The sequence below is a fragment of the Heteronotia binoei genome, chromosome 3, assembly GCF_032191835.1.
Source record: "Heteronotia binoei isolate CCM8104 ecotype False Entrance Well chromosome 3, APGP_CSIRO_Hbin_v1, whole genome shotgun sequence".
Classification (NCBI taxonomy): domain Eukaryota; kingdom Metazoa; phylum Chordata; class Lepidosauria; order Squamata; family Gekkonidae; genus Heteronotia; species Heteronotia binoei.
The window spans coordinates 178,972,578-178,998,040 of NC_083225.1; the positions used below are offsets into that span (position 1 = coordinate 178,972,578).

General features: G+C 46.7%; 1 protein-coding gene across 1 annotated transcript in view; it reads right to left on the reverse strand.

Moving 5' to 3' along the window:
* The window catches only part of LOC132568805 (putative N-acetylated-alpha-linked acidic dipeptidase), a 54,082-nt gene that overhangs the window by 18,552 nt on the left and 10,067 nt on the right, over positions 1-25,463 (reverse strand). Inside the window, exons 4-11 of the mRNA XM_060234958.1 lie at positions 23,719-23,820; positions 15,959-16,084; positions 14,041-14,227; positions 12,101-12,194; positions 10,784-10,882; positions 10,021-10,106; positions 7,075-7,194; positions 3,205-3,287 (exon numbers count right to left, since the gene is read on the reverse strand). Of these exons, the coding sequence (XP_060090941.1) occupies positions 3,205-3,287; positions 7,075-7,194; positions 10,021-10,106; positions 10,784-10,882; positions 12,101-12,194; positions 14,041-14,227; positions 15,959-16,084; positions 23,719-23,820 (897 nt within the window). The remainder of the gene's footprint in view (positions 1-3,204; positions 3,288-7,074; positions 7,195-10,020; positions 10,107-10,783; positions 10,883-12,100; positions 12,195-14,040; positions 14,228-15,958; positions 16,085-23,718; positions 23,821-25,463) is intronic.

Genomic DNA, 25,463 nt, shown 5'->3' on the forward strand with positions numbered 1-25,463 from the left:
GCTAAAAGTCTGTGAGCTGGCTCACGCTAACTCAGCTTAGAGGGAACACTGCTCACAGGGTGTCTGTTGTGGAGAGGGGAAAGGAAAGGAGATTGTAAGCCACTCTGAGACTCCTTCAGGTAGTGAAGGGCAGGGTATAAATCCAATCTCTTCTTAAAAATTCAAGACACACATTCCGAACTATCAAAACTTGAGGAAACACCAAGAGCCAATTCATATATCACACAGTCCTTGGGGACTTTTGATTACATGTGTTCTGGAGGTTCTGGAGGTGTACTTCTATGGTTGCCAACTCCAGCTTAGGAGAACTATAGATTTGGGGAAAGTGTAGGTTTGCCAACTCAGAGTTAGGTGTAGTGATTAAGATGGACTCTACTCTGGAGAACCAGGTTCAATTCCCCACTCCTCCAAACGAAGCCAAGGGTCAGTCACAGCTCTTTCAGAGTTCTCTCTGCTCCCCAAAATAAGTCTAGCTCAGAAGAAAAGAGCAAGAACATAAGAGAAGCCATGTTGGATCAGGCCAATGGCCCATTTAGTCCAACAGTGGCCAAAAACCCAGGCGCCATCAGGAAGTCCACCAGTGGGGCCAGAACTTAAGGTTCCCAGACAATCTTTGAACCTCCCAGTTATGCTACACACAATGCCATACAATAATTAATTAATTAACTCAGGGTTGAAAATTTCCAAGATTTGGGGGTGGATGATGGGAATGGAAGGTTTGGGGAGAAAAAGGACCTCAGTGGGGTGTGATGCCATAGATTCCACTCTCTGAAACTGCTAATTTCTCCAAGGTAACTGATCTCTGTCACCTAGAGATCAGCTGTAATTCTGGACGATCCCCAAGCCGCACCTGGAGGTTGAGCAGTCACTTAAAAGATAAACTGTGTACACAATAGATAACAGATTCAACCTGTAATGTATTACAATAACCAGGCCTTTTTTGTAGCAGGAACTCCTTTGCATATTAGGCCACACACTCCTGATGGAGCCAATCCTCCTGGAGCTTACAGCAGGCCCAGTACTGAGAGTCCTGTAAGCTCCAGGAGGATTGGCTACATCAGGGGGCATGGCCTAATATGCAAATGAGTTCCTGCTACAAAAAAAGCCCTGAAATGCTGTCAGAAACAATAATCTCGAACAGTTCTCTGGCAGTCCAATGTAGTCATTTTCCCCCCTCTCTCCTCCACTGCAATACACGTACAAATCTTGAATAACAGTTCAATGCGCGATAAGCCAAAAATGCAGACGTAGAAGAAAATCATATTGTTGAATATTCTTCAAGATATATCGTTAGGGTGGCCAGACCGTCCCGGGAGCCCGGGAATGTCCCGGTTCTGGCCACCCAATCCCGCCTCCCGGGCTGCCTATACCGGGACCATTAAAGGTCCCGGTTTAGCCAGCCCCGGAGGCGGTGGGCCGCGGGCGCCGGCGGGGAAGGTGGAGAGTGAGGGAGGGAGCGTCCCTGCGCCTGAAGCAGCCTGTCGGTCACTTCCGGGTTCCTGTCCTGCATCTTGACCTGTGTTATTAGTGACAGGCTGCTTCGGCGTGCCGCTGCGCCGGCCCCCTGGGCCCCACAACGATGGGACCGATGCCACAGGGACGGGCTCGAAACACTCTATAACCCCTCAAAAGAACAGCAGTCTAGCTCGCTTCCCCCGAGCCCTGCCGCCATAAGCCTCAAGGGGGCTCATTTTGCGGCATCTCCCGGCGGGAGGGTGGCACCCACACGGGACACATATCAAATGAAAGAGGGGGCGCAGGGCTATCATAAACAGCTGGCGGAGGGAGTCGCGAGACCACCCCACTGGGGGATCCACACCCCGAAAGTGATGAAGGTGGCGCAGATAGAGCCAACAGAGCAAACAGGACAAAATAAATAGGCTGCATTATGCAGCACAGTTGAGAAAGTGCCTTATCCCATATACTGATGAAGTATATACAGGATTTCAGAACAAAATTGTTTATGGCGGTGATATTTGGGGGATTTTTGGGGATGTCACAGGAAGTGCTGTGAAGTCACTTCCTGTTTCCGGCAGTGGCATTTGGGGGAAATGATGTCATTTGGGGGAAATGATGTCACAGGAAGTGATGTCACTTCCCATTTCCGGCAGGTGACGCGGGGGAAATGATGTCACAGGAAGTGATGTCACTTCCTGTTTCCTGTGGTGGCATGACGTCACCGGAAGTGACGTCACTTCCTGTTTCCGGCGGCGGACGCGCTTCGCACGCACCCCTACCTTCCCCCCCCCCCAACGTGTCCCTGGCTGGCCTTCAGACATTATGGTCACCCTATATATCGTGTGGCTGTGTGTTGCAACTGAGAGGAAAAAACGACTACGGAGGACGCCAGAGAACTGTTCAAGATTATTGTTTTCTAACAGCGTGGTTATTGTAATACATTACAAGTTGAATTTGTTATCTGTAGTTTACACAATTTAATTTGAAGTGACTGCTCAACCTCGCCTTTGTTTTCCATTTGTTTTTTTTTTACCCACGGAAGGTTTGACTATGAAATTTTGTATACGAAGAATACATTGCTAATATCCACTTGGAGGCTGGCAGCCCTATGTGTTCCCAGGCACACACAGGACAATTTGGATCAGGGCCATGGTGCACAAGGTGGGATGTAAACTGCTCTCTTCACCTGAAACAGTTACCTGAGGAAACCTCACTTGAGGAAAGCCTCACTTGAGGAAACTGTTGTGTAGCCATCAGTACGTTCCTCCAGAAGTCCCAACACCAGTTCCTCAGCACTGTCCCAGGTCAGAAAAATGGCATAGGGAGGGAAAGCTTAACTCTCTCTCTCTGACCCTTATGTTTCTGATCCAGATTTGGCTACATGCTCCTGGGAATTATGGAACTTTCACAGCATGTCTGATCAAAGGTCCTTCTTGCCACAAGGACTTAGTAACATGCGAACTCACCTAGTTATACACGGTGATCCTTCATGAAAGAGAGTAGAAAAACCAGGGCTTTTTTGTAGCAGGAACTCCTTTGCATATTAGGCCACACCCCTCTGATGTAGCCAACCCTCCAAGAGCTTACAGGGCTCTTAGTACAGGGCCAACTGTAAGCTCTTGGCTACATCAGGGGGCATGGCCTAATATGCAAAGGAGTTCCTGCTACAAAAAAAGCCCTGAGAAACAGCAAGTTTCACATATCGGACTGTGGAAGATCTCTTGTGTCATGCCCTACCCAAATTACCTCAGCCCACTCTGTAGACCCTAGCAAGCCAAATTCCTCAGCATCCCAGCTGGCAAAGATGACTGTTCTTCTGGGTCTCCATCCTACAATGACAATGTTATAGTGTCATTATACATGAGCTAGTATTGCTTCCGGAAACAATAAACACTGCATTACTCATCAGAGATGGAAGTTAGCAACAAATATAGTATTAAGGTCTGTCCTTTGCTGAGCGTGATCGCATGCCAAAAACGTTTTATCCTTTCATGATGGGTTTCTTCTGGCAGAAATCCAGGGTTTTCTAAGCAGGAAAATGGGCTTCTGCCTGTCTTTAGACCCCGCCCGACGCTACCACCAAACCTTCAAGATTGTCCCAATTCAGAGATGGTAACCATACTTTGGAATCCTACTTTCCCCCCCCCCCTTATAAAAGTCACACTGATAGCATAAATGAATATTAACCTAAATCAGTTTTCAATGGAATCCCAGGGCACTAGATTAAAAAAAAAAAAAAAAAGGTCCCGTGGCGCAGAGTGGTAAAGCTGAGTCTTGCAGTCTGAACTCTCTGCTCACGACCTGAGTTCGATCCCGGTGGAAGCTGGTTTTAGGTAGCAGGCTCCAGGTTGACTCAGCCTCTCATCCTTCCGAAGTCAGTAAAATGAGTACCCAGCTTGCTGGAGGGGAAGTGTCGATGACTGGGGAAGACAATGGCAAACCACCACCCCCCCCCCCCCCCGTAAGAAGTCTGCCATGAAACTGTTGTGAAAGCAACAGAGTCGGAAAAGACTGGTGCTTCCATAGGGGACTACCTTTACCTTTAGATAAAAAAATGCAGGCAGGGGAACAGACGGGGGAAACAAATACTGTCTGACAAAAAATTCTTTTCACTTTTTCACACCATAGATCCCAGCATTCTTCAGGAGAAGCCAGACCAGTTAAACCAGTTTTTATTATTTGCCATAAAGATTGGTCATCAAAGCCTAGAGGGTTTTTAAAAAATTATTTTTAAGTATTTACATTGAAGGATTTAGTGGCAATTCTGAAACAACCCCATCTGTAGGGATTTATGCACAAAATAAACTACAATTTAGGATTGGATTTTGAAAGACCTCTAAATTAAAAAATTACTAAATTGCAGTTTTGGGGGATACCTCTATGGGGTTTCTTAAACTTGACACAGCTGAGGGCCTCAGTGTATCTTAACTGGGCCCTGCTGTAGAATCCCGTAACATGCAAAACAATAAAAATGCACAAAAAATGAACATGGCTAGAATAATTAGTGTAAAAAGCAAAGAGATAATGCAATTTTGCTCATTAGGGTTTGTAGAGTCTTTCGGGATCAAGTGCCGTGTTCTACTGGAGAAAGTTTTCCTTCCAGACGTTTCGTTCTCAGCTGCGGAGAACATCCTCAGTGGCGTTGCAGCCGGAGCAGGCGCTCAGACCTTCTTGGCTGCTGTGCATTGAGTCAATACACAGCAGCCAAGAAGGTCTGAGCGCCTGCTCCGGCTGCATCGCCACTGAGGATGTTCTCCGCAGCTGAGAACGAAACGTCTGGAAGGAAAACTTTCTCCAGTAGAACACGGCACTTGATCCCGAAAGACTCTACAAACCCTAATGATGTTACCAGCCATGAAAACCTGAAATCTTTGATAACAATTTTGCTCAATTTGCACAACTAATTTATGTTGCAGAATCCAATGTTCCTTCACACAGCATTTAGCTTATCAGGTTACAGGGTTTTGTTTTGTTTTTTTAATTGTAACACAGACATTTCTGTAGCTGTGAGAGAGCCATGGAAGCAGTGCACGTCTGGGGCTCTATCAAAAATTTGTATTCTGTTAAGGTTGCCCTATTTTGAAAAGCAAAGAAGAGGCCATATTTCCCAACTGACTACTTCAAACAAGTGATCACGATAACAAACCTCATTTTAAAGACCCGTAATAAATAAGCTCTGCTAATTGCTACTAACTAGGAATATGCCTAACCTTCTAACCCAAAAAGAGGATCAGTTTTTTTTAAGAGCCCCAAAGAAGGCAGACACACACAGAAAAAAGAAGGCATGTCCTCATCTGGTAACCCTCTGAGCTGAGGAGTCTTGTGAGTAGAAATTCTACTTCATGAGCTGCTGGCATTAAAGTTGCATAACTTAGTTTGCTCTAAAGCTATTTTTACTGAGCTAGGACAAAAATGTGTGACCTGGAGGTTTAAAAAGCTGTGAGCTAGCTCACACTAACTCAACTTAGAGGTATCCTAATGCTGCTATCCTAACGACGGTGCCCCCCAACCTTTTTGGCCGCAGGGCCAGCCTGCCCACCGCGGTCTCCAGGGCTGGCAGGGTTGGGGCATCAAATCCCGCCCCCCCCCCCCCCGTGGCGCCTTCCGGAAAGGAAGAAGGGAGGAGGTAAGAGCAGCGCTGCTCTTTCAGCAGGTCGCTCGCTGCTGCTGCCGTGGTTTTCCCGGCCGATCAGCTGATTGGCAGGGGGGTTGGCCTAGGAGGTGCTTCACTGGCCCTTCCTGGGCCTTAAAATGGTGAAAATGAGCAGAGGTGCCGCAGGGGGAGGGGCTGCGTGGGGGGCAGGGCAGCAAGGCTGCATAGCCTGGTTGCAAGCAGGCTGCGGACCAGGACTGGTCCATGGCCCAGGGGTTGCGGATCCCTGCTCTAATGAGTGCAGGGCTGCATTCTCCTGTCCCTGATTTCTCCTTAAAATAATCATGTTAAGAATGGGAGGGGGAGGGAGAGAGAGAGAAACTGGCCCAGAGTTACTTTGTTAGTTTCAAGGCTAACTGGGGATTAGAGCTGCCAGTAGCTGCCCTTGCTCACTGCCACTGCAAGCGGTAGTAGGAGAGGGTTTTTTTTTTTTTTAATCATGTTGTATGCAGGGGTCGTTTTGTAGAAAAATAGGTGGTGGAGCTTATCCAGGGATTGTTATGCAGCTGCACCTACTATTCAATGGACAAGGAGGTGGAACTCTCAGAAAGGTTCATGAGCTGCGCACCTGTGAGCTCCCACTGAATCAGAGGCCTGGTTGTACGCACCGCTACATCACTTCTGTATAAGGTCCAGAAGTGTGTGTTTGTTTGTTTGTTTATTTATTTATTTATTTATTTAATGATTTATATCCCGCCCTTCCCAACAAGTGGCTCAGGGCAGCTCACAACATAAGAATTTGACATAAATAGAATTTAAGCATAAAAACAGTTAAGATAATTAATACATTTAAATTTTAAAACATTAAGCCATTTAAAACATTCAGCCATTTAAAACATTAAACCATTTAAAACATTAGGGACAGCAGACATCTAGTGTAACTACACTCAGTTTCTTGTACCAGCTAGTCATAGGCCAGCCGGAAGAGGATTGTCTTACAGGCCCTGCGGAACTGGGCGATGTCCCGCAGGGCCCTCACCTCTTCCGGCAGCTGGTTCCACCAGGAGGGGGCCGTAACAGAAAAGGCCCGGTCCCTTGTAGATTTTAAGCGGGCTTCTTTTGGCCCGGGGATAACTAGGAGGTTTTGAGTTCCCGATCTCAGTACTCTCTGGGGAACATGTGGGGAGAGACGGTCCTTCAGGTAGGCAGGTCCTAGGCCATATAGGGCTTTAAAGGTAATAACCAGCACCTTGTACCGGACTCGGTAAGCTATCGGCAGCCAGTGCAGTGATATGGAGTAGCTCTAGGAATCTGGGAAATTTGGTGGTTTTCCCTGAAAGTGATGGAGTAGTACACACAACAGTGCAGCCCCCTCCCTCTAATGTCCTCATTCCGGAACCTCCCACTGATCCCAGGCAAGGCATGACAATTCTACTGGGGATTTGAAGGTGACTTTCCTAAAGTCCTCTGTATTGACACTGTAACCGGTACACCACATCCAGCAGAAGTTTGAGGCAGCTTACCATTCTGCTTGAGCTTTCCAAAACTTCTGACAATCTCATGAACAACAGCAGCTCCGCTCTGAGGATCGATTCCCCCAAACACCCAAGAGTCACGGTGGCCTCCTAGAATAACATACCTGTCTGGAGAAATGTAGGTAGAAGTGTATTTCAAAATGGATTCATTCATTCATTCATTCATTCATTCATTCATTCATTCATTCATTCATCTGATTATTTTGAAATAGTCAAATGATGTCTTACACATAGGATGCAGTCACACATGCTAAATAATGCCAAAATTACAATTGATCTGCAGTTAGAATCATAGAGTTGGAAGGGACCTCCAGGGTCATCTAGTCCAACCCCCTGCACAATGCAGGGAACTCACAAATACCTCCCCCTAAAATCACAGGATCAACGTTGCTGTCAGATGGCCATCTAGCCTCTGTTTAAAAACCTCCAAGGAAGGAGAGCCCACCACCTCCCAAGGGAGCCTGTTCCACTGAGGAACTGCTCTGTCAGGAAGTTCTTCCTAACGTTTAGTCGAAAAATCTTCCAATTTAATTTCCACCCATTGGTTCTGGTCTGCCCTTCTGCAGCCATAGAAAACAATTCTGCGACATCCTCTATATCAGGGGTGGCCAACGGTAGCTCTTCAGATGTTTTTTGCCCAAAACTCCCATCAGTCCCAGCCAGCATGGCCAATGTCTGGGGCTGATGGGAGTTGTAGGCAAAAAAAATCTGGAGAGCTACCATTGGCCACCCCTGCTCTACATGACAGCCCTTCAACTACTTGAAGATGGTGATGATATCACCTCTCAGCCGCCTCTTTCATCAGTTACCATGGATGAACCAGCAGCTTCAGAGGTAGGCATCGTATCCATGCTGTGCTCCCTCCTTCCCCAAACCTTGCCCTCTCAAGGCTGCACCACTTCCAAATATCCAGGAATTTCCCAACCCAGAGTTAGCAACCATAGGGGGGAGAATTCAGCAGAGCCGCAGTGCTGTACAGGCCATCCTCTGAAGCTGCTATTTTGTTCAAGAAAAATGATTTCTCTCTTTTTTGAAGAAGAAGATGATATTGGATTTATACCCCTCCCTCCACTCAATCTCAGAGTGGCTCACAATCTCCTTTACCTTCCTCCCCCACAACAGTCACCCTGTGAGGTAAATGAAGATATTGGATTTATACCCCTTCCTCCACTCAATCTCAGAGTGGCTCACAATCTCCTTTACCTTCCTCCCCCACAACAGTCACCCTGTGAGGTAGATGAAGATATTGGATTTATACCCCTCCCTCCACTCAATCTCAGAGCGGCTCACAATCTCCTTTACCTTCCTCCCCCACAACAGTCACCCCGTGAGGTAGATGAAGATATTGGATTTATACCCCTCCCTCCACTCAATCTCAGAGTGGCTCACAATCTCCTTTACCTTCCTCCCCTACAACAGTCACCCCGTGAGGTAGATGAAGATATTGGATTTATACCCCTCCCTCCACTCAGTCTCAGAGTGGCTCACAATCTCCTTTACCTTCCTCCCCCACAACAGTCACCCTGTGAGGTAGATGAAGATAATGGATTTATACCCCTCCCTCCACTCAATCTCAGAGTGGCTCACAATCTCCTTTACCTTCCTCCCCCACAACAGTCACCCTGTGAGGTAGATGAAGATATTGGATTTATATCCCTCCCTCCACTCAATCTCAGAGTGGCTCACAATCTCCTTTACCCCCCCCCCCACAACAGACACCCTTTGAGGTAGGTGGGGCGGAGAGAGCTCTCCCAGAAGCTCCCCTTTCAAGGACAGCTCTGTAAGAGCTGTGGCTGACCCAAGGCCATTCCAGCAAGTGCATGAGAAGGAGGGGAAATGAAATCCGGTTCTCCCAGATAAGAGTCTGTGCAATTGACCACTATATTGAACTGGCTTTTAAAACTTAACTTTTTATTTGTATTAACTAATTTAATGTAACAATTTGTATAAGTAACAAGACAAAATAATTTTTTTTTCATTTTAAACAATTTATTGATAACATATGGTTACAATGTTTAATTATATCCTTACTATCTCTAACCCATATGATATTTTCAATCCCCCCCTCCATTACTGGACTTCCGCCGAAGTTATATACTTAAGTTCAATTATAAAGGTACCCCTAACCAATCAAAGTTTAATGTCTTTCTTTTCTCACATTCATATTAGAAAATTGTCCAATGTCTTTTTACATTCCACTCTTGCTCTAAATATCCTCTAAATTTCTTCCACTCCTTTTTAAACACGTCCAAATCATAGTCTCTTAAAGTTCTTGTTAACTTATCCATCTCACTCCACGATAAAACTTTCACAATCCAGTCCCATTTCTCTGGTATTTTTTCTTGCTTCCACAACTTTAATTTGGTATTTTTTCTTGCTTCCACAACTGCGCATACAATGTCCTAGCAGCTGAGAGCAGATACCAAATTAAAGTCTTATCTTCTTTTGGAAATTTACAAGACAAAATAATTTTTAGTTGATGTAGCTCGATGGTCATATGATAAATGCATTAACAATCTGGTATGAGATAATACCTACTTTATATGTATTGTTAAATTGTTGCTTTTTATTGTTTAAGTGTTTGATTACAATAAAAATTGTTATTGCAAAAAAAAAAAAAACCCTTAACTTTTAAAACTTATTTTGGGGTTTTTTTTACTGATCTCTGTGACTGGGCAGCTTGCTGTCATGCTGAGAGCGCTCAAAGCTCCGCCTGGTGGTTGGTAGCCCTTTCTAAAAAAGTTACTAATTAAATATCCAAACCAACAAGAAATGCCAACTGGTCAACACTGAGCATATAATGCTTGGTGGGGCGGAGGGGTGGTGTGAGGGGGAGAGAAGCCAACCTACAACAGACATGCTTTGGCGATAGCAGCATTACAAAAAGGTGTGCTGCCTGCCTTGTGAGAAGCTGGGCCAGAAAACTGGCTTTACCTGGTTCCTTCGCTCCTCGGAGAGTGCCGATCACGTTGTATATCCTCGTCACTTTGTTGAAGCTGTGAACGTGCATTTTGACCTTCCTAACGCCATAAAACAAGACATGCAAAGAGGAATCAGATTAAGAAACAAAAGCGCTTTCCCAAAGTTAACGAAATTCAGGTTGGGAAAGATCGAGACTGAAGTTCTTCACTTTGCTGATATTCGCAAAAGATAATCAGCTGTTGCTGCTTTCAAACGCTTTGTTCCCATCTTAAACCCCAACTGTCAGCATGTTGAAATCCACTTAGCATGGACTGATGGGCTGTGAGGTTAGCGAAGGTAAAGTTCCCCAGCGGCAAAAATAGGGCAAACTCCATGGCAGGAGTGGCCAAACTTGCTTAACGTAAGAGCCACACAGAATAAATGTCGGATGTTTGAGAGCCACAAGGCATGAACGTCGGATGCTTGAGGGCAGGCAAGCAGGCAGGAAGGAAAACAGATTGGGGAGGCAAGGAAGAGGAAGGTGGAAAGAAAGCAACTTTAACTTTAAATGCCTTCTCCGAACTGCCAGTTGGCTTGGCGAAGGGATTTAAAGAGAGAAATGCCTTCTCCAACCTCGCCAGTGGGTTGATGGGAGCTTTGAGAGTCACACAATATATGTAAAAAAGTCACATGTGGCTCCCAAGCCGCAGTTCGGCCACCCCTGCTCCCATCCCAGTTGAACTCCTTCCCTGTTGACAAACTTGTCTATAAAACACGAGAGGGATTTTTGCCCCACCTTTCTGAGAAACTTCCTCCAAAACCTGGCCCAATGTTGTAAGGCACCGAGAGGTTTCCTTTCCAGCTGTCGTCCGGCGCGGCACGACCTCCCATCTCCCTGTTGGAAAAAGAGAACAGGACGGTCCCTTAGAATTCACCCAAATATTGTTACATGAAAAACAAAGGTCCTTTTTGCCTCTGGCAGGAAACATTCTGTTCTTTGCTACTAACCAGGACTTCAAATGGATGCAACTCTGTGGGATTTATCGAAGGGTTTCCCAAAGAGTTGCTCTGGAAGAAGAGCTGAGTGGGCATAGGGAAACGGCTGGATCGAGCCCTCTTTCAACTAGGAAGGCAGAAAGTCATTTCTTTAAACTGGAACGTAGCCAAGTTGGATGTAAATTGAAGGGAGGGGAGTATGATCCATGTGGCTGCGTTTTGATTTCTCAAAGGAAGCGGAACAATCAAGTCGAGAGTCCACAGGCTGTTCACACCGATAATGAACTTCATGTTCCAGGGTTTTGTTTTGTTTTTTAAAGCCTTACATCTGCAGGCGATCTTTGACCTTTTTGTTCTTAGAGTTAAACAATGCTCTCGCCTCCCTCTGCCTCTTCTCTGGCTTGACTGAAGATGACCACAAGACAAGGTGGTCTGAAAGCGTGTGCCAGCACAGTCTGTTCTTTCCGCCCCCCCCCCCACACTGTTTGCCGCAAAGATTGCTCTCTTATTACTTCTTGTTCTAAGACAAGGTGTGACGGAAGTTATTTTGAGCTGCAAGAGCCCCTCAGATCAGAATTCTTCTTTGGGGAAAGGGGAAGCCAGAAAACAGCAGGGAGACTGAGCAGAGAGAGTGCGGTTGCCAGATTTTCAGCACAGCATCTGGTGCCTCTCCTTTAAAGAAAGGTTTCAAAAAGACTGGACAAAGGGGTCCAATTCCATGGGTCCTAGAAGGAGATGCCCCCATCCTCCATTATTTCCAACGAAGGGAGGGCACTTAAAAGGAGTGCAGTCCTTTTAAATGCGATGGCCAGCACTCCCTTCAGAGTTCAATCATGCTTGTCACAACCTTGCTCCTGGCAAAGATTCCACCCTCCGAACTGCCATTTTCTCTCTCCTCTGAAGATCAATAGTAACACCTGGAGTCTGGCAACCTGATTTGTAACCATGGCTGTTTTTGTAAGAAAAGCTGAGCTGGAACTCATTTGCATACTAGCCACACCTCCAATGCCAAGCCAGACGGAACCGTGTTCCTGTGCATTCCTGCTCAAAAAAGGCCCTGACTTTAATTCCTTTTTTTCACTCCGCTGCCTACTGCACCTAAAATCATCCCACCTACTTCAGCAACTTCTCCGCATCGTGGTAACCGATAGGATGGACAGGGATGTTCGGAAGCCCTGTTGCTTTGGCTTCATCGTAGCGGTAGGCATACTCTGGAACAAGAAAGCCATCGTTATTGTTCTTACCTTGATTTCCACGTACTGTATAATAATTAAGTGGCAATCAATGTACACAGCCTTCTGCAGCTCTCTCTAAAAACTACCTGACAATGTCAATCACTCTGTTTTTGGTAAAAGCTGGTTCTAACATTTATTGATCCAATCCAGAACATCTCCCCCCACCCACCCAATCCTGATCCAAAAATCTGCAAGGGATAGAATCATAGAGTTGGAAAGGACTTCCAGGGTCATCTAGTCCAACCCCCTGCACAACGCAGGAAACTCACAAACACCTCTCCCTAAATTCACAGGATCCACATTGCTGTCAGATGGCCATCCAGCCTCTGTTGAAAAACCTCCAAGGAAGGAGAGCCCACCCCCTCCTGAGGAAGCCTGTTTCACTGAGGAACTGCTCTAACAGTCAGGAAGTTCTTCCTAATGTTGAGCCAGAAATTCTTTTGATTTCGTTTCAACCCATTGGTTCTGGTCCTACCTTCTTGGGCCACAGAAACAATTCCACATCATCCTCTATATGACAGCCCTTCTAATACTTGAAGATGGTGATAGGTTTTTGTATATTTGTTTGTTTGTTTAGAAACCTGGGCAGACACTTAGGTTTACACAAGAGTCATAAGAAAAGAGTACAGTGGCACCTTCTAAGACTATTTTGTTGTAGCATAAGCTTTCGAGAAACACAGCTCTCTTCATCAGATGCACCTGATGAAAAGAGCTGTGCTTCTCAAAAGCTTATGCTACAACAAAATTTGTCAGTCTTGAAGAGGCTACTGGACTTTTTACTATTTTTTCCAGCAACAGGCTAACACGGCTAACTCCTCTGAATCTGTGACCATAAGAAAAGAAAGTGATGGAAGGGATTAGTTTCTCTCCCACCCCAAACAGCTGAAACTGTTTGTCACAGTGCAAGCAAACAAAAGATCTTGCAGCATTTTGGGGTGCTCCCTAGCAACCCGATTAAGCATCAAATACATGGCTGCAGGAATGAGAAGTCGGGGAGGAGGGCTAAAGAAGAGGTCAGCAGTAGCAGAAAGAGAAGGGGAGAAAGGGGTCCGGGGTGGGGGGGAGTCTAGTGTTTTCTGTATCATAGCACTTTCAGTTTCCCAGGCTTCTCTCACCAAAATCACCATTTGGACATGAAGCTAGCTCCGTGACCCGGGGCGAGTTACTGTTGGCCTATCCCATCTCTCAGGGTTGCTGTGAAGCAGGGCTTTTTTTTTTTGAAGCAGGAGCTCCTTTGCATATTAGGCCACACCTCCCTGATGTAGCCAGTCCTCCTGGAGCTTACAGTAGGCCCTGGACTAAGAGCTCTGTGAGCTCTTGGAGGATTGGTTACTTCAGAGGCATGTGGCCCAATATGCAAAGGAGATCCTGCTACTAAAAAGCCCTGTTGTGAAGTATTTATAGTCTGCCTCTCTCACTAGGACTGACGTATTGTGTGCCCCCCTGCGAGCTTTTTGAGAAGGAAAGGAAAAGGAAAGGTCCCTTGAGCAAGCACCAGTCGTTTTTGACTCAGGGGTGACGCTGCTTTCACAAAATTTTCATGGCAGACCTTTTTACGGGGTGGTTTGCCATTGCCTTCCCCGGTCATTACACTTTCCCCCCAGCAAGCTGGGTACTCATTTTACCAACCTCCGAAGGATGGAAGGCTGAGTCGACCTCGAGCCGGCTACCTGAACCAGTTTCTGCTAGGATCGAACTCAGGTCGTGAGCAGAGGGCTCTTGACTGCAGTACTGCAGCTTTACCCCTCTGTGCCACGGGGCTCCTGGAATAATAATAAATAAATAAATGAAGGGTAAAATAAAAATAGCGAGTGAGATTCACCTTTGGCTGGATATCCTGGGGTCAGGGGATCACCTGCACCATTCAGATTCAGTACGTTTCCACGCTGGACTCCTCCTTCTGGAAGGTTCCAGCCATCAGGGTAAGGATTTACCCCAGGGGCGCAGGAATCTGCAGGGTCGGAGTATAAAATAACACCTTTGGCTCCAGCGATCTTGGCATTCTTCACCTAGGAGAAAAAATTCTTATTTACTTACTACATTTTTACTTTACCCTCCCTTTGGGTTGCCAGTCCAAAGTTCCCGGCGAGAGTTCCCTGCCCCCAACCCCCCCCAACAGTGATGTCACTGCAAGATGCCCCAAACGCAATGATGTCATCCGCAAGTGACATCATTATGTTGGGGACATTGCATGGTAACGCTCTGCTTTGAGGGCAAAACTCTATGGTTTAAAGTCAGTTTGCCCCAAAATCAGACCATTGCCATGTGACATCCCTAATGTGATTATGTCACTTCTGGGTGATGTCATCACAACAGGGACATTCCAGAACGCCCCCCAAATCCCCCCTCCAGTGCAACAAGGGACCTGGCAACCCTACCTCCCTTCAAGAAGAAGAAGACCGTAGTTTTATACCCCACGAATCTCTCTGAATCAGAGTCTCAAAGCAGCTTACAATCTCCTTTATCTTCCTCCCCCACAACAGACACCCTGTGAGTTGAGTGGGGCTGAGAGAGCTCTCCCAGAAGCTACCCTTTCAAGGACAACTCTGTGAGAGCTATGGCTGACCCAAGGCCATTCCAGCAGCTGCAAGTGGAGGAGTGGGGAATCAAACCGGTTCTGCCAGATAAGAGTCCGTGCACTTAACCACTACACCAAAGCGAATACCAAAAGGTATTCAGGGTGGTGTGTATTGTTCTGTGCTCCTCCTTTTTATCCTCACATCTACTCTATGAGGTGGGTTATGCTGCAAGAAAGGTCACAGAGGTCACAGAGCAAGCTACAGCATCAGATAGGGGATGTGAAGCCAAGTTACTCTGACACACTAACCACTGTGCTACTGCATGATAAATTTGGAGGTTGCATCTAGGGTTGCCAAGTCTGTGTTGGAAAATACTTGGAGGCTTTGGGGGGTAGATCCAGGATACAGCAGAGTTTGGGGAGGGGCTTTAGCAGGGTATAATGCCATAGAATCCACCCTTCAAAGCAGCCATTTTCTCCACGGGAGCTAATCTCTGCCGTCTGGAGATCAGTTGGAAAAGCAGGAGATCTCCGGGCCCCACCTGGAGGCTGGCAACTCTATCCAGGCACCTTGATGCTCCATGACTGGAAACGAAGATATGCTGTCTTGCCCCTTAAAAAAAGCAGCCTCGGTTTGAATCAAAGCTGCTGTGATGAGGAAGAAGGGAATTACCTCATTTCACCAGTCTGGTGTAGTGAGCGGACTCTTATCTGTGAGAACCAGATTTAATTCCCCACTCAATCCAAATGCCCCCTCACACACAGACACACAACCCAACAACTGTTTTTTATTGTTTAAAGATGCATCAGGTAGACAAAACTGCAGGATGTTTTAGAGTTAGGTCCTTAAACGGAACTCAAACTTCTACAGGTTCTTTTCATTTACGCAAAGAGCCAGTTTGGTGTAGTGGTTAAGTGTGCGGACTCTTATCTGGGAGAACCGGGTTTGATTCCCCACTCCTCCACTTGCACCTGCTAGCATGGCCTTGGGTCAGCCATAGCTCTGGCAGAGGTTGTCCTTGAAAGGGCAGCTGGTGTGAGAGCCCTCTTCAGCCCCACCCACCTCACAGGGTGTCTGTTGTGGGGGAGGAAGGTAAAGGAGATTGTGAGCCGCTCTGAGACTCTTCGGAGTGGAGGGCAAGATATAAATCCAATATCTTCTTCTTCTTCTTCTTCTTCTTCTTCTTCATGAAATCATCCTGAAACTTGTTGGTACCATTACCTTGTTTCCTCGGAAGATTTTCCCATATCTGGCAATGACAATTTTTCCTGAACAATTAATCCCCATGTCTCGTTCTAATTTGAAGAAGTCCTCTGTGCGGCCGTAGTTCACATATACGAGATCTCCCTGGAGGGCAGAAAGGCACAGGTTTCAAAGGAAGCCAGGGGGAGTTGGGGGGAAGGGAGAGAGAGAGAGAAACAAAAAAGATCCTATGGTTCTATGACAGGACTGGCCTAGGGAAATGGGACAGGACTGCCAGCTCCAGGTTGGGAAATACCTGTTGATTTTGGGGGCAGGGTGGGGTTTGGAGATGGAAGGGACTTCAGCAGGGGATAATGCCATCGAGTCCACCTTCCCAAGCGACCATTTTCTCCAGGTGAACTGATCCGTGCTGCCTGGAGACCAGTTGTATTCCCAGGAGATGTTGAGTCACCACTAGGGTTGCCAAGTCCAACCCCAGAAATATCTGGGGACTTTGGGGGTGGAGCCAGGAGACTTTGGGGCTGGAGCCAGGAGACACTGGGGTGGAGCTAGGGGGGAGGGGGGGAAACGGCTCCGGGGAGCGTGGCGAGCCGCCCCGTCTCAGAGCGGGTGACGCCGCTGCGCAGCTGCTGCCTCTTCTCTGCTCGCCGTGGCTGCTCCTCCGAGATGGGCTCAGCCCGAGCCCATCTCGGAGGAGCAGCCATGGCGAGCAGAGAAGAGGCGGCAGCGGCGCGGCGGCCTCGCCCGCTCTGCTCTGCCTCTGAGGTGGAATCGGAGGGGGGTGTGGAGGCGGGCCGGGGGCGTGGCAAGCCGCAAGTCCAGGTCCTAGAAGGGCCCGGATTCACGGCTTGCCATGCTCCTGGCCTGCCTCCGCCCTCCCCTGGTTTTGCCTGCACTGTTGCCGCCTCTTGGCTGCTCCTCCAAGATGGGCTCAGCCTGGGCCCGTCTCGGAGGAGCAGCTGTGGTGGGCGGGGAGGGGGATGGGGGCAGCTCGCCATGCTCCCCGGCGCCGTTTTCCCCCTCCCCCACTTCCATTTTTTGGGGGAGCGGGGGAAGAGGGTGGAAATCCTGGGGTCCCCCACCAGGGCAGGAGGGTTGGGAAGCCTAGTCACCACCTGGAGGTTGGCAACCCTAATGCACAGGAACATCAGGGAGTCAGCCTATAAGAAAAGCCCTGCTGGATCAGACCAGTGGCCAATCTAGTCCAGCTTCCCGTCTCACACAGTGGCCAACCAGTTACACTGGAGAGCCAACGAAAGGGCAGAGAGGCCAAGGCCTTCCCCTGAGGTTGTCTCCCGGCAACGAGGTTCAAAGAGTTGTCTCTGAATGTGGGTGTTCTGCAGCTGACATGGTGAAGGAGACACAGAGGAAGATGAATACTTCCCCCTTGATCCAATGGGATCAATTCATTTAACAGCACATGTGTTAACTAAACTATTCAGGGTGGGAGCTTTTTTGTGGATGCATACTTCCACACACGAAAGCCCACACTTTTAATGACAGACATAACCTTTATTGGCGTAACAGAAAAGAAATATAAAATCCAAAGTAATTTCAAAATAGGGCAGACAAACCACAGTCGTTTGCCAGCACAGGAAGCATGGGGATACAAGGTTACAAACAAAACTTAACTAAGAAAAGTGGAGTGAGGTATTCCCCTACTCGACTCCATTTTTAATTTCTTTCTCATTCTCTGTTAGAGCCAAAAACTCAGCAACCTGCTCAGTAATTGAGGGACTTTTGCCAGCCAACGAAAACTCTATCCATTTGTTAGTCACCAAGTTGGGGGAGGGGGGGGTCACACTTTTAATAAAACTCTGTTGGTCTTCACGGTGCCACTGGACTCAAAATTTGTTCCGCAGCTTCAGACCCACATGGCTGCTCACCTGGAGAACTGATACCTCACCTAAGTACAATTCCCACAGTTCTTTAAGGAAAGCCATGTTAATTACATTAAAACCACTTTCTGTGTCCACCGCCGATGTTATTCTCAGGTTTCAGGAAGCATCTCTGGGTTTTGTATCCGCCTCTCATTTTACAATACAAATCCGACCCATTGCTAACACGATCCTAGGTTGATATAACCTGCAACTGACTTACAGGTCTGAGGAAAGCACCCGACATCTCTCACCTTTTATACCACCCTCCTTCCTAGTAGCTCAGGGTGCCTTACATCCCCCCACCCCATCTGTATCCTCACAACAACAGGGTGAGGAAATTTAAGTGCAGATAAAGTATTCTGGCTAGGGTCAAGCAAACAAGCTTGACAGCTGAGTAGGGATTTGGTTTCTCTCGTCCTAGTCCAGAAACTATTCACTGACTGCGTCACATGATGGGTTCAGGAAATGAGAAATCTCAAGTCTTGGAATCTGTTCCAAGACAGTGCCACATATTCAGCTAATCAGGGCTCTTTTTTTTTAGCAGGAACACCTTTGCATAATAGGCCACACACCCCTGATGTAGCCAATCCTCCAAGAGCTTACAGGGCTCTTAGTTCAGGGCCTACTGTAAACTCCAGGAGGACTGGCTACCTCAGGGGTGTGTGGCTTAATATGCAAAGGAGTTCCTGCTACATAAAAAGCCCTGCAGCCAACCATAAAGTTCATGGAAATGAACTTGCCTCTCCCTCTGTAGCCCACAGAGCGCCTTAAAGCTTTGTTTTTGGGGGTCAGAGGACCCTTAGGGAAAACATACAACAGTGATCCCCAACATGGACTCGTGAGTACCGTGGTGACCTTCAACACCATTCCTGGACCCTGCCAGGTGTTTTTAGAAATTGGGTGGGGCCAGGAGGGATTTTTGACCCACAAGGCTTCTGACTGGCCACTGGAGATTTGACTGGCTGTGCAGATTTTGTTTTTTGTGTGTGATTTTTAAAATGTTGCTTTGGCAGCAGCTGCCACCCCTTCCCAAGGATCCTCATTGTGTGACTGAAAGTAAGCTGTGGCAGCCATTTTGGTGTCGTGAGTTAGGATCATGGACTCTAATCTGGGAGAACCAGGTTTGATTCCCCACTCCTCCACATGTAACCAGTTGGGTGACCTTGGGTCAGTCCCAGTTCTCACAAGAACAGTTCTCTCAAGGGCTCTCTCAGCCCCACTTCACTGGGTGTAGGTGTGGGGAGAGGAAGGGAAGGAGACTGTAAGCCGCTATGAGACTCCAAGGGAAGGGTGGGGTATAAATCCGATAAGAACATAACATAAGAAAAGCCATGTTGGTTCAGGCCAATGGCTCATCCAGTCCAACACTCTGTGTCACACAGTGGCCAATATATGTGTGTGTGTGTGTGTGTGTATGTGTATGTATATATATATATATATATATATATATATATATATATATATATATATATATATATATATATATATATATACACATATACACATACACATACACAAAAGGAGAAGAGGATATTGTGTGTGTGTGTGTGTGTGTATATATATATATATATATATATACCCACACACACACACTATCCTCTTCTCCTTTTGTGACAGACAGGCTCTGCCTTTTGTGGCAGCCATTTTGTGGCCCTGTTCACCATGCTGTGTCAGAATTCCAAAGGAACCCCCCAAAAAGACTGAGGACCCCGACATAAGCATTAGAACTGGATACTTACAACTAATTCTCCTGTCATTCCACAAACTAAACAAAACTGAATTTTTCAGGAGAACAATTTTACGCAGATATTAGGGCTCTATGATAACCAAAACAATTCAGAAAGATATTGTAATAATAGGAAAGGGACTGTGGATCAGTGTGTACTACCTGTTGCCGTATGTATGCTCCTGCTATGTAATTTCTGCATTATTCATGTTCATACTTATCGTCTTTTTTTCAGATTTCTGCCATCTTAATCCTGCTGCACTGTTTGTTAGATATCCACAGCTTCTGACTGCATTGACTTGCACTGCGTAATTGCCCTGAGTCTCAGTCAGAGAGGCAGATAACAAATCATGTCAATAAATAAATAAAAAACCCAAGAACTTTTTCAGTGATACCCCAGGGGAACAGCTGTGGTTAACCTTTTGTGCCTACAGATGAAAGGATGAATGCTATTCCTTTGATCACTCAGGGAACAAACAGTTGCATAACTTGGAACGCTGACCTGTATGATTGTCTTACATCACGAGGGGAAATAAACCTGTAAGAAACTGCTGATAGTCGCTTGATAGTCATTCATTCACCTTCATGTAGCTGACAAAGTGGACTCTGGTTCATAAAAGCTCATGCCTCCTTCATCAATGTGTATAATTATAGAGTTTCTACAACACTCTTTCAATCTGGTATCTAGTCCTCTTCCCTAGGCCATGAATAGAAGAAGATGATATTGGATTTATATCCCACCCTCCACTCCAAATCTCAGAGTCTCAGAGCGGCTCACAATCTCCTTTACCTTCCTCCCTCCACAACAGACACTCTGTGAGGCAGGTGGGGCTGAGAGAGCTCTCCCAGAAGCTGCCCTTTCAAGAACAACTCTGCTAGAGTTATGGCTGATCCAGCCAGGATTCTCTTGGCACAGATATGAAAATCGCAGGAAACCCCCACGAGAATGGACTTGGTGGGAAAAATTCTGGAAACAGCAGAGCTGGACTTTTTATCCCAGCTGTTGGCTGGGAAATCTAAGAAAGAAGCAAGAAAATACTGGTTGAAATTCTATGCCTGGCTAGATGCTCAAGACTCTTAAGATTCTCTTGTGTGAACTTATGTCTCCCTTTTCCGGCATTCTGTATTATAAGATTGCTTTTACTGGAAATGTCAAATTCAATAGTTATTTTAACAAAAAGATTTATAACACTAAATATTAAAATGTTGATGTTGCACAGTTTAGAGACAACAACATGTGACAATCTATGTATTTTAAGGAAGTATTGCAGACGTAGACTTGTATTATTTGAAAGTACTCTCTACGCAGATTAAGACGGATTTGTAATTTTTATTTCTTTTTCCTTCTTATTCCCCATTCCCAACTTTTTGAAACTAATAAAACTTTTAAACTCGAAGAGTTATGGCTGACCCAAGGCCATTCCAGCAGCTGCGAGTGGGGAATCAAACCTGGTTCTCCCAAGTAAGAGTCCATGCACTTAACCACTACACCAGACTGGCTCTCTTCTACTTTAGGCAGAATATTCTGACTAAGAATAATCTCTTGCTGTAGCTCAGTGATGGTGATTGGGCTTATATACGAATATACAGGGACAACAGATTGAAAGCAAGCAAATATCCTGTCAGGTCATGCTCATCTCTGAATCCGCAGTGGTCCCACAAAAGCAGCAGCGTACCCTATCTTTCCAAAAGTTCTCTATTTTATTCCCTGTCACAACTCCAAAACGTAAGCGTTGTTTCTTTTAGCTCCTCGGTGTATGCCTGTTAAGTGTCATCAAGTCGCCTCTGACTTAATGACAATCCTATAAATTAGTAACCTCCAAAATGTCCTACCCATATCCGCTTTGCTCAGGTCTAGCATACTGAGGGACATGAGAGCCAGTTTGGTGTAGCGGTTAAGTGAGCGGACTCTTATCTGGGAGAACTGGGTTTGATTCCCCACTCCTCCACTTGCAGCTGCTGGAATGGCCTTGGGTCAGCCATAGCTCTCATGGAGGTTGTCCTTGAAAGGGCAGCTTCTGGGAGAGTTCTCTCAGCCCCACATACCTCACAGGGTGTCTGTTGTGGGGGAGGAAAATTAAGGAGATTGTGGGATGCTCTGAGACTCTGAGTGGAGGGTGGAATATACATCCAATGTCGTTGTCTTCTTCTTCTTCCTTCATTCAATCTTATGCTTGGTCTTTCTCTTTTCCTGTCGCCTTCAGCTTTTCCTCACATTATTGTCTTTTCCAGTGACTCTTTAATGCAACCAAAGTATAATAACTTGATAACCTCAGTTTACTCATTTTAGCTTCTAGGTAGATTTCAGGCTTGATTATGGAAGCTAAATCTACCAATGGTGACTGAGGGGAACCTACATATTCAGAGGCGCTAATCTCTTGAATCCCACAGCCAGAAGACAACATCGGGGAAGACCTCAATCACTATGCCCTGTTGTTGGTCCTCTGGAGGAACTGGTTGGCCACTGCATGAGACAGGATGCTGGACTAGATGGACCTTTGGTCTGATCCAGCAGAGTTCTTGTTATGTTCTTATGATTTGATTTAGAACCCACGCATTTGTCTTTTTAGTTGTCCATAGTATCCATTAAACCCTCCTCCAACTCATTCCAAATAAATCAGCTCTCTTCCTGTCAGCTTTTTTCACTGTCCAACTTTCACACCCATACGTAGCAACAAGCAGGAGTGGAATTCCAGCAGGAGCTCCTTTGCATATTAGGCCATACACCACTGGTGTAGCCAATCCTCCAAGAGCTTACAAGGCTTGTTTTTGTAAGCTCTTGGAGGATTGGCTACATTAGGGGTCTGTGGCCTAATATGCGAAAGAGTTCCTCCTAGAATTCCACCCCTGGTAACAAGGAATACTATTGCATGACGCGCATCCTTACACTTAAAAATCTCTTCTAGTTCCTTCAAGGCTGCCCTTCCGAGACTCAGTCTCTCTGATTTCTTTGCTGCAGTGTCTCTTTTGGTTGACAATGGAGCCCAATTTCAGTTTCTTCACCATCACCCACAAAGCTGTATGATTCCCCAGTAGCCACTGCTTTTGTCTTCTTGATATTCAACCGTCATTTTGCTTTGGCACTTTCTGCATCAGGAGTCATTGCAAGTCTTCACCATCTTCCGCCAGTATTTTAGCTCTTATTTATGTCATAACCACACATCAAAGGATATTGTTAGATCCAAATGGGCAGCCGTGTTGGTCTGAAGCAGTTGAACAAAGCAGGAGTCAAGTGCACCTTTAAGACCAACCAAGTTTTATTTAGAATGAAGCTTTTGTGTGCTCTCTAAGCACACTTCATCTGACGAGGGGAGCAGGTATTGATATTGTGTTATCAATGGAACACTTTCCCTATGAAGAAAGGTTAAAACGCTCAGGGCTCTTTAGCTTGGAGAAACGTCGACTGAGGGATGACATGATAGAGGTTTACAAGATTATGCGTGGGATAGAGAAGGTAGAGAAAGAAATACTTTTCTCCCTTTCTCACAATACAAGAACTCGTGGGCACTCAATGAAATTGCTCAGCAGTCAGGTTAGAATGGATAAAAAGAAGTACTTCTTCACCCCAAGGGTGATTAACATGTGGAATTCACTGCCACAGGAGGTGGTGGCGGCTACATGCATAGCCACCTTCAAGAGGGGACTGGATAAACATATGGAGCAAAGGTCCATCAGTGGCTATTAGCCACAGTGTATTGTTGGAACTCTCTGGGGCAGTGTTGCTTTGTATTTGTCTTGTATTTGTCAAGTGATGCTCTGTATTTGTAATTGCTTGGGAGGGGCAACAGTGTGAGGACTTCTAGTGTCCTGGCTCCACTGATGGACCTCCTGATGGCACCTGGGGTTTTTGACCACTTTGTGACACAGAGTGTTCAACTGGATGGGCCATTGGCCTGATCCAACATGGCTTCCCTTATGTTCTTATCATTCACAACTGGATTTTCCTGTGAGGACAAGATAATCCAGGTGTGAATGATTGCTCTGGCACAACGACAGTATAATATCCGGTAATGTGTAGATGGCACCGTAGGAAAGGCGCAACACAAACTCAGTGGATTGGAGCAGCCACTGCCCACCAAAGGCCATTTGTCATAAGTTTTGGTCTGTCCTCAAATTCCAGAGAGTGTGCTATTTTTGACAAACTGGGGTGGGGGAGTTTCCATACTCCTTACCTCAGGCATCCCCTGGGCTGAGTAGGCACTATAGGGTGGAACAACGTCTCCGACATCTTCATACCCCGGAGGAGGAGGCTCAAATAATGAAGTGTTGAAAATCTAGTTAGCAAAGCGGAGTGAAAGGAGACAATATATTAAAATAATCAGATCTGGACCCATTTCCTGCCTTGCCATGGACAGCAATTAGGAAATTACACAAACAGAAGAGTTGGTCCCCCACCCACCCACTGTCCACCTGCCACAAACATCTGTACAAATTTCTGCAGCTCAGTTGTACATTGGGACATCCAGTCATGGATCTCCAATGATGGGTATAATCTGGCCTTGAGAGGAAGAAGTAGAATTGCCAGGTTGAGTCCCAGCTTCTAGAGCCAGTTTGGTGTGGAGAGCCAGTTTGGTGTAGTGGTTAAGTGTGCGGACTCTTATCTGGGAGAACCGGGTTTGATTCCCCACTCCTCCACTTGCACCTGCTGAGATGGCCTTGGGTCAACCATAGCTCTGGCAGAGGTTGTCCTTGAAAGGGCAGCTGCTGTGAGAGCCCTCTCCAGCCCCACCCACCTCACAGGGTGTCCTTTGTGGGGGAGGAAGGTAAAGGAGATTGTGAGCCGCTCTGAGACTCTTTGGAGTGGAGGGCGGGATATAAATCCAATATCTTCTTCTTCTTCTAGTCCTCATGTTCTCCCAAGTCTCTCTGCACTTTAACATTACATGGGATAAGAAACCCTCAAGTAGCTTTGGGGTGGAATTCTAGCAGGACCTCCTTTGCATATTAGGCCACACCCCTCTGATGAAGCCAATCCTCCAAAAGTTTACAAGGTTCTTTTTTGTAAGCTCTTGGAGGATTGGCTACATCAGAGGGGTGTGGCCTAATATGCAAAGGAGCTCCTGCTAGAATTTCACCCCTTCTGAAACATGAAGATTAACCCTTTAGAGTTTTCAGGGCCTGCCATGAAAAAGAAAAGTAGGTTTTTATATTCCACTTTCCTCTACCTTAAGGCACCTCAGAGCAGCTTACGATTGCCTTTCCCTTCCTCTCCCCATGACAGACACCTTGAGAGGTAGGTGAGGCTAAAAGAATACTGAGAGATTCATGATTGGCCCAAGGTCACCCATCAGGCTTCATGTGTCTCAAAGCAGCTTACAATTGCCTTCCTTTCCTCTCCCTGCAACGGTCACCTTATGAGGCAGGTGGGGCTGAGAGAGTTCTGAGAAAATGGTAGTAGGCCCAAGGGCACCCAACAGGCCTCATGTGTCTAGGAGTGTCTTACAAACAGAGCCGCGCGTGGATTAGGCAGCATGAGGCAGCTGCCTGGAGTGCGGCTCTGGGGTGAGGGTGCCAGTTTGGGTGCTCCTGCCCACCCTCGCTTCCTCAGCGAGGAAAACAGCGAGCTCAGCTGCAGCACACACACCTGCAGCTTGCTCGCTGTCACTCTGTTGTGTGCGTTCGCTCGCTGAGGCCAGAAACTCTGCTGTGGCTGCCACCGAGCTTGCCCTCACCGAGGAAGCAAGGGGCGGCGAGGGGTGTCTGGCCTGGGGCGCCAGCCTTGTGCTGGCTCCCCAGTGCCGGCGCTGTTTACAAACACCTTCCCTTTCTCTCCCCACAACAGGCACTTTGTGAGGTAGGTGGGGCTGAGAGAGCTCTGACAGAACTATGACTGGCCTAAGGTCACCCAGCAGGCTTCATCTGGAGGAGGAGTGGGGAATCACAGCCCATCTCTCTCACCCACTGCACCGCTCTGTAT